General features: G+C 34.3%; 1 protein-coding gene across 4 annotated transcripts in view; it reads right to left on the reverse strand.

Annotated features, from left to right (window-relative positions):
- LOC106474369 overlaps positions 1 to 9,226 on the reverse strand; it is a 20,967-nt gene extending 11,741 nt beyond the window's left edge. The window contains exons 1-4 of one of the 4 annotated variants that reach the window (XM_022402681.1): positions 8,918 to 9,226; positions 6,542 to 7,185; positions 5,547 to 5,654; positions 3,610 to 3,863 (exon numbers count right to left, since the gene is read on the reverse strand). In XM_022402681.1, the coding sequence (XP_022258389.1) occupies positions 3,610 to 3,863; positions 5,547 to 5,654; positions 6,542 to 7,185; positions 8,918 to 8,964 (1,053 nt within the window). In that variant the 5' untranslated portion in view covers positions 8,965 to 9,226. Of the gene's footprint in view, positions 1 to 3,609; positions 3,864 to 5,546; positions 5,655 to 6,541; positions 7,186 to 8,160; positions 8,267 to 8,917 lie in introns of those variants that run through there. The other 3 variants (XM_022402680.1, XM_013935060.2, XM_022402682.1) reach the window with 3 other exon arrangements.
- Positions 9,227 to 9,940: the final 714 nt, after the last annotated feature.

Below are 9,940 nucleotides of genomic sequence, written 5' to 3' on the forward strand. Positions count from 1 at the left end.
TGCCCTGCTACATGATCTGTATTATATAAGATTCTAGTTGTTTTAGTGCCCCGCTACATGATCTGTATTATATAAGATTCTAGTTGTTTTAGTGCCCCACTACATGATCTGTATTATACAACATTCTAGTTGTTTTAGTGCCCTGCTACATGATCTGTATTATATAAGATTCTAGTTGTTTTAGTGCCCCGCTACATGATCTGTATTATATAAGATTCTAGTTGTTTTAGTGCCCCACTACATGATCTGTATTATATAAGATTCTAGTTGTTTTAGTGCCCCGCTACATGATCTGTATTATTCAAAAGTATAAATAATTTGTATTGACATCATGGCTCGAAGTGAATCGATGCCTTTCACATATATTAAACATTTTTCTTTGCCTATCAATGTACCAAAATACATTCAAATATCAGTTGAATTTCTGAAATGTCTGAAAATAACTCACCTCTCTAGAGCCTCTAGGAAGATTGGAGAATGGTGACTGGGGGAAGGTGAAACCACACTGCAGCGTATGTAATGGAACAAAAATGTATGGGGGATAATTCACATCCCCAATTGCAAGATCCCATCCAAAGGATGTCAACAACTTGGGGCAAGAGAAGTTGTGAAATAATGAACTTGATGAGAGGTGACATGAAAAAGTCAAAATATATCATCTCCAAAGGAAGAATAAACTAGAGTAAGAGAAACCTCACAGCAAGAAGAGATAATGTCAAGTGCCTCAAAAGGGGGCACTACAAACAAAATAAAAACAAACTGCCAATACAGATCAAAGGAAATGATTGGAGTTGGAATGATCATACAGAAAAGATAGGAAGGAAGGAGCAGTCCAGGAATAAAATCAACCTGTCCCTCAGGTAGTGGGTATAGGAGCAACATTTGTTTTTCATAAGGAAAAGAAAACAAATATTTAGAGAAAAATGGTACAGGAAACAAGTGACCAAAAATTCAAACAGGGGGCACATGGAAGCCCCAATAACTAAACAGAGTTCAGAAAAAATGGACAAGGAGACAGCTGATGAAAAAGGCTCAAAAGAGGTCCATTTAAACTGTAGAAAAATGGCTGGGGAAGAGATGGAAAGTCAGAGACAAACATATTGAAAGAGACTGAACCAAATCTGTCTCAGACCATCCACAGATATAGCTACAGAGTCCTGGATTGGGTACTAAAATAGTGAAAACCTGATGGTGAGAGGAATTGCAAAAGTGCTGATGAGAATTCTTCCCAATTGGGAACAGAACCACTAAAACATCAGAGGATGTAGAGATCACACCATGGGAAGTATCCAGGTTAATCAAGGCTGTCAATCTGACACCAAGTTGAAAACTCCCAGGTCATGACAGACCAGCAACTAAATGTGGTGGTCATGGGCCCAAAAGAGAAAGTCAAAAGTCAAAAAGCACAGATCCAAGTGCAAGTGTATCCCTAAGAAATGATTTAAGAAACAACAGTAAAGAAATTGTCTGAATGGATGTTAACAAGATAACCAGGCAGGTGATACAGTAGTTGATGGTTTGTCTGAACGGATCTTAACAAGATAACCAGGCAGGTGATACAATAATTGATGGCTTGTCTGAACGGATCTTAATAAGATAACCAGGCAGGTGATACAGTAGTTGATGGCTTGTCTAAACGAATCTTAACAAGATAACCAGGCAGGTGATACAGTAGTTGATGGCTTGTCTAAACGAATCTTAACAAGATAACCAGGCAGGTGATACAGTAGTTGATGCTTGTCTGAATGGATCTTAACAAGATAACCAGGCAGGTGATACAGTAGTTGATGGCTTGTCTGAATGGATCTTAACAAGATAACCAGGCAGGTGATACAGTAGTTGATGGCTTGTCTAAACGAATCTTAACAAGATAACCAGGCAGGTGATACAGTAGTTGATGCTTGTCTGAACGGATCTTAACAAGATAACCAGGCAGGTGATACAGTAGTTGATGGCAAGCTCATTTAGCAGCCAACATCTTGAGAATGTTAATAAGAAGAGATCACTCATATGTAGACCAATCCCAAAGCCACAATCCATCTAGACAGAGGGGTATCTGTAAACAGACTTAAGTCCAGGGAAGAAGGATTCCAAGGGTTACATGGGACCAGTAGAACCCTATTGACAGCAAAAGGTGATAAGATGGAGAAAGAGAAACACACACACAAGAAAATACAGTAGATCTCTGGACACACTCCAGTGATCCATCAGTCCACTGAAGAAGATGCAGGTGAATGCACTGGAGAGCAACAAGGGACACAAGAGAAGTGAGAATCCCCTAAAAAAACAGAACCTCTCATGAAACATGAGAGCTTTGGTAAACTGAAGCTCCACGTCACAAAGAACTAAATGGGAAGGCTGAGCTGGTCTGCAAATGAGCTGAAAAGACCCCCTTTAAAAAATGATGGCCAATAGTGATATAAAATAGAATATCATATTGATGGTTTGTTCTAAGCTACACAATAGGCCATACATGTTTCACCCACTGGACAAAAAACAAACCCCAAACTGCAGCACTAAGTCCATAAACTGACAGCTTTTTCACCAGAGAACTTTTCAAGTGAATCAGATACTGGGTGGGGACAAGATGGTTTTGTAGAGATAAATCAACCAACCCAGATGAGATGATCAGATACTGGGTGGGGGACAAGATGGTTTTGTAGAGATAAATCAACCAACCCAGATGAGATGATCAGATACTGGGTGGGGACAAGATGGCTTTGTAGAGATAAATTAACCAACCCAGATGAGATGACACCTGAATAAGAAGGAGAGGTTAGCAGCCAAAGGTGCCTCTTTGAAAGGGCAAGAAGGAACCAGGTGTCCATGTAGAAATAAAAATATAGGCTCAATGAATGCATCCTCGATGCAAGTACCCTCAGAACCAGATTGAAAAATACACAGAGCAATAGTTAACCCGGGATTGAACCGTCTGAATAAAGATGAGGAAGCAGAGGGAGTCCACAGGTGTGTAAATTGGGAGAGAAAAACTCCCAACATATACATATTTTATAAACACACAGAGCCACAGTTAACCTGGAATTGAACCATCTGAATAAAGATGAGGAAGCAGAGGGAGTACACAGGTGTGTAAATTGGGAGAGAAAAACTCCCAACATATTTTATAGACACACAAAAACATATATATATATATATACAAGTTTGTTTTCTATGTCCATGGTATGTAGACCTAGGTCACTACTGCAATGACGAATTTCGAAATTAACTGTCTACATGTTATTCGTTACTACATGTAGGGGTGGGTGTTTCGTTCAAGGATTTGTACATGTGCAAAAAATATTTTTGTGAAGAGGTATCTCTGAAATACTCTTCTCCACTCATTTTCTAGTTTACACGATAAACACTAACCCTAAATTGTATTCATCAAACTACATACATGTTTCATTTCCCAAATAATTCCTTCTTTATTTTCTAAGTAGGTCATCATACCAATAAATATGCAAATTTTATGGTTGAAACTGATTTTTATTGTTTGATTCATATTTTGAAATCACATTTTATTAGTTCATTAGAAGGCAACTAAAGCTCTTAGTTTAACACTTTTCTTATAGAAAACAGTGTTCCTTAATTTTGAAATCTAAAACTTACACATCCTTGTCCAGTGACAGAGTAAACACTGTCATTGTGATGGAAATTCTCCCGTTTAAAATAATTTTCAAATAAGCCATGAACATCTTCACTAGGCAGAAGGAAAGTGCCACTGGGTGTATTTTGTTTTTCAAAATCTGGGTTATATGATGATTGCAACTGGTTGGAAAAATTAAACTGATCAGGTGATGTATGCAAGATAAAGTCTTCAGAGCTGTCTTTGTTCGGTAATTCATCTTCTAGCCACACACTTTCTAAAACACAGTACTTATGTCAAATTATAACACATTAACTACTTATAAAGAAACATTTTTTCTATCAATTTACATATTAAACTATTTTACAATCAGAAAAAACAAAAAACAATTCTTTATCTCATAACAAGCAAATTTATTTTTGATATACTTTCTTAGAAAAACAAATCATGATTTGAGCTTGTGTCCTTTGTTGCCGAATGTGTGTCTTTACTATCTGAATTATTAATGTTGAAATATTCAGTTTTTACTTTACATTCTTACTTAATTACAGACTTGTAACATTCTGAAGCTTTACACACTGAAAAGATAAGAACAAACATTAGACTCAAACTATGTTACAGTTAGCTAAACAACAACCAGGCAACAGTCACAAGAATTTAAGTCTTCAAAAAAAATAATTTCAGATGAGCTTATTCACAACAAAGTTATCAAGATATGTTTTGTAATACCTTCCAATAAATATTAAAAAAGCTTCATTAATTATGGAAGACTTGGAAGTTATTCTTAGATTGAAATTATTCACAAATCATGTATCAATAAAATTTTGACAAACATTTTTTACTGAATGCATACTTTACAGAAATGTACATCAAAAAACGACTAAGAAGCAGCATGAAAGTTGACATTTTCTTCAATTGAAAATGTATTTCCAATAAAACTTACCTCTGATTGGTCTAATTTTTTCTCACTTGCACCAGTCTTTTATACCCCACTTAACTGCCCTTGGTGATATTTGTCTTGTTACAATCTCCACCTACGTCAATGAGCCCTCTATCTTGGTACTGTATATAAGCACCTCATTCAGATAACTTTATCACTTTTTGGAGACTGACTCAAACTCTACCACCAGCTCTTAGTGGAGAGGAAGGGTGGGAGAGGTAAGTATTATTGAAAAAACATTTTCAGTTTAGGAAAATGTTAACTTCCAAAACATACTTACCTCCTCTAACACTTATAATCCCACATTGAGAAGGTGGAGAGGCTGGTGAGGGCATTATCCATACAGAAAGTATCTGCATAGATCATGGGTGCATCAATAGAAGATTGGCACCCTAGTGGGGAAACCTCAGTACATCCAGAACAATTGTGCTCTTCACCCTGAACACCCTGTATCAAGGATGAAATTGTATATGAGTGATTATTATTATAGGTGAGCTCCAACCAGATAGCTAAGGTTCCACTACTCTGGGTTGGAATTATGGGGTCTTGGTCCCTATTTCCCATGTTGGTGGCTAGGACAATTGGACCACAACATGATATATATATATACTTGTGAGAGGATCCCAACCTGTAGCCACAGAGTCTGAACCACCATAATCACAACAAGAAAGTAGACAATCTTCCACCTAAAGAACCCCAAAACGCAACACCTCAGGCTTGGAATGACAGAATCATGTATGCCTTACTCATTGGTGAAAGTTGTGTCAAGAAAAAGTGATAACATTAACTGAATGAGGTGCTTATATACAGTACCAGGACAGAGGGCTCACTGACGTAGGTGGAGAGTGTCACAAGACAAATATTGCATTAAATGGGGTATAAAAGACTGGAGCAAGTGAGAAGAAAAATCAGACCAATGCTTAGATGGGCAAAGGAAGAAACCCTGGCAGTGAAGTAATTAATAGCTGTTGTGTGAGAGAAGGTATGTTTTGGAATGTGAGGAAATTCTCATTAACATACCTTGAAATATATCTTCATTTGTTACAGGAAGAAACTGGTTAGTGTGAATATTTTCCTTTGCATGTAAAGCTGCATCATATTCAATACTCTTGATGAACTTTCTAATACCTAAATAAGTAATTAAGATTATCATTAATAAGTCTAGTCGGATTTAACCAACAAAACCTGTTAGGTCTGGATTTATGAGAAACAGATTCTCACATTTTCTCCAAAACTATGAACCACAAGAACAGTCCACATAATATCTTCTTTAAAGTTTGGAGATGGCTGGAGTAGATAACTCATCAAAATGTTGTGCATTTGTAATCAGGTTTCTTTCACTATCTACTCAAGCCATCTCCAAACTAAATTTTCTAAAAATAGGGTTCCTTGTCATCAAATACAATCTTCATTATGTAGAGAGATAGCAAGTTTGTCCAAACACTTTGATAACTTTAGAAACAATGATCTAACTTTTGAACTGAAAGTAGCTCTATTTTGAATAGAATTTAACATATATATATTATAAAAACACAATGAAAAACCTCTTTTTTTACAAGGAAATATCTATCCCTAGTACTTCATACAACAATTTTGGTAGAATGTATAAAAAACAAAACAATGAAATAGTGCTTGCTACTCTATAACAACTATTTCATCCATCACAAAGCAAAAAATTTAACAATAATTTTTTAACGTACACTGTAATTTATTTTATCAATTCCAAGGCATTGTTATCTTATCTCAACAAAGTGAACTACGACTGAGTTTAAGCTCACCCAAACTTGATGGTTGCAAAATTTCAAAAATCCATACAAAGCAGTAATTTTTTGTTTTAACATTCTACAAATGACAAGTCTTTACACACTATGTCGATATAATGTCATCGTGCACTAACACAGAAACTGCAATACAAGTTTAAATGTGTAATGCACTAGAACATGCAATAATATGAATTTTTTCTTGTATAGTCCCAAACAATAAACAGTTATCAAATATAATCTGAGTTAACTCACCTATAGTGTGTGTTCTGCATACTGAAATCAAAACAAAAGCTACCAAAGAGCTCCATATTAGCGTTAAACTTGAAAATAATACTCTTGAGATGTACTCCACCTTACACACCAGAGGGCTAAGGTTTATGTTTAAACACGTGCCATCACAAAATACAGAAACACCATTGTAACTACTAACTACAGTAAACACAACTCCGAGCAAAAACACCAGAAGTGTTGTATGTATCTTAAATAAAGTTCTTGAATGCATGTGTACATCTTTCAGAATATGGGGATGAGAAATCAGTCTCCTACACAGGTGCTTGGAATAAAATCCATAAGCTGACCAACAAAAGACTATAAAAATGCTCACAGAGCCATTTGTAACATCTTGTTTTGTGTGGGTGGAAGCAATATCATAGGCCACTCGCCACACATGGGAAACAACAAAACCTAAAGCAAAAGCAAAGTTCAATGAGTGAATCACTGTTCCAAACACTGGAGCTGTTCCAGAGACACAATGAATACCCAGGAACTTGGTAACAATAAACCACACCCAGGGGGGAAGGTGACTAGGGTCACTATGGTTTCTTCTGTTCTTGACTGTTAAATCTGGATCCATGATTTCGTTTGCAGACCAGCATTCCTCCAAGGAGTCAAGAAATCTATGTCGATGGAAAATATTTTCTTTGTGAGGATTCACTTCTTGAACTAGATAAAAATATTTACATGTTCCTCAAACTTTTAAATAATCCTTTATTCTAAACCTAGAATAATCAAACATTACAACCAGGATTCTTATAAACATAACTCAAGTATCTATTTGAAGTTTCACAAATAAAAAAAAAAGGTGCTTCCAATTAAAACTGTCTGGGCCAAATCTTTTACAAACAACATATCTAAACTATACATAACTTCCAACTCTGTAGTGTAATTTTTACACAACTTCAAAACTTTTAATTAAACATTACAACCTTTAAAGAACTTCAACAATATAACCTTGACATAAAAAGTTGGAAAAGTCTGATTGTATTAGATTATCTTCAAGGGTTTTATCCAACTTGCAAAGAGATGTATTCTGCAAAGCTGTTAAAAACAATTCTGATATCTCCTTTTTCTAAAAAAAACTTAAGATCTCACTACACCAACCTAGGTATCAATATATAATTATTAATCCCATTAAAATCAAGTAACTTACTGCATCACTTCCTTAAGTATGTTCATGGATTACATTATATTTTAAAAACTTGTTTTTCCTTAGTATTAGTTCTGTCTGTCTGTCAATGAAATACCTACTTTGTATCACCTGAGAAAGCAAAGCTTGACACTGTTGACAAACTGTATATCTTTATCTTAATCTATAGCTGCTACGTTTGTTTACTTATCGAGTAACTATTCTATTGTTGGAAAAAAAGTTCTAGTACGTTTCTTTTTTATTACTTTATCATCTTGTATTTCACAAAATTCTAGTTTTTGATCCTTGCTCACTGTTAAACAATACTAAAGGTTATAGACATCAGGTGATAAAAGTGTAACCACTCGTTGCAAGTACAGTCTTAGTTACATAATACTACACGACATGCTAAAGTAAAGTTTGGTCAGACAGAAACAACTTACTTCCATTGATTAAAAACACTTACCAATCATTCTTGCTTCATTGATTTTTATTTTTGAAAGGTTAGCTTGCTCTGATTGGAAGTTAAAATTCAACTCTAATCAGCACATAACTTTTGAGTAAGACAAACATTATCTGAGACCCCAAAACACACTGCATTACAGAACATATAAATATACAAATTGCTTGAAAAAATTCTTAAATAAAACATAACAACAGCAGCAAAGTTCAATTGAGAATAGGGGCAAACGCATTACACATTTTAGATTTGGCATGAAACATCATTCGAATACTCATTAATGCCAATAAAGAAAAATACGTCCCAGCCAAAAAATTGCTTATCACATGTGAGAAAATATTAAAGAATGAAAATAAAACATTTAACAATAAAATAAAAGTCAATACATGTTTAGAAGAAGGCATCTAACACTGAATCCTTTTCAGTTAAACATTATTCTATCTTATGTAAAGAGGTCAAAATAACACAGTATTCTAAGTGAGGCCTAACTAGTAATTTATATAGAAATAATTATCTCTTTTGACCTGTGATCAAAACATCTATAAATACATTCTAAGTTATTTTAGCTTTCCCACTAACAACAGAGAACTACTTTTAAGAATTAAGTGATTTATTTATCACTATCCTTTCCTTCAGTCACACTACTGAGTGTGTTACAATCTATATTAAATTCTAAGTTATGATAACCCAAATGAATTACATCACACTTTTTATAAGTAAATATTATCTGTCAGCTACTTGTTAACTGATCATTTTAAATTACCTCAACATCTTCAATACAGCTAGAAAAACCCAAGAGTTCAATGTCATCCACAAATTTTGCTGATTTACTACTTATTCTCCTATCAATGTCATTAACATAACATGAAATAAAAACTTCTGAGGCACACAACTAGTATTAAAGGTCCAGTTTGACTGGATTTATAACAACTTTTCATAATCTTTCTCAAACCTAGCCATCCTACTGTCTAAACAACTAGTCTTTCCATAACCCTCACTGATATAATTTCAGAGCTAATCTTCTCTATGGCCGCTTATCAACAGATTTTTCAAGGTCTAAGTATATCAAATCCACCCCTTTTTCCCTCATTCAGATAACACGTAGCTTCCTCACAAAAGTCAACAGATTAATAAGGCAAGATTTGTAAATTCATGTTAGCTCTCATTTATAACATGTCACTAAACATCAACAGATTAATAAGGGAAGATTGTAAATTAATGTTAGCTCTCATTTATAACATGTAACTAAATGTCAACAGATTAATAAGGGAAGATTTTATAAATTCATGTTAGCTCTCATTTATAACATGTAACTAAGTGTCAACAGATTAATAAGGGAAGATTTGTAAATTCATGCTAGCTCTCATTTATAACATGTCTCAAAAGTCAACAGATTAATAAGGGAAGATTTGTAAATTCATGTTAGCTCTCATTTATAACATGTCACTAAACATCAACAGATTAATAAGGGTAATTTACAAATCTTCATGTTATAAATGAGAGCTAACACATGAATTTACAAATCTTCCCTTATTAATCTGTTGACATTTATTGACATGTTATAAATGAGAGCTAACATTAATTTACAAATCTTCCCTTATTAATCTGTTGACATTTAGTGACATGTTATAAATGAGAGCTAAAATGAATTTACAAATCTTCCCTTATTAATCTGTTGACATTTAGTGAATAAATGAGAGCTAAAACATGTAACTAAGTGTCAACAGATTAATATTGGAAGATTTGTAAATTCATTTTAGCTCTCATTTATTAACATGTAACTAAG

This window comes from Limulus polyphemus, unplaced genomic scaffold (genome assembly GCF_000517525.1).
Source record: "Limulus polyphemus unplaced genomic scaffold, Limulus_polyphemus-2.1.2 Scaffold7128, whole genome shotgun sequence".
Lineage (NCBI taxonomy): Eukaryota > Metazoa > Arthropoda > Merostomata > Xiphosura > Limulidae > Limulus > Limulus polyphemus.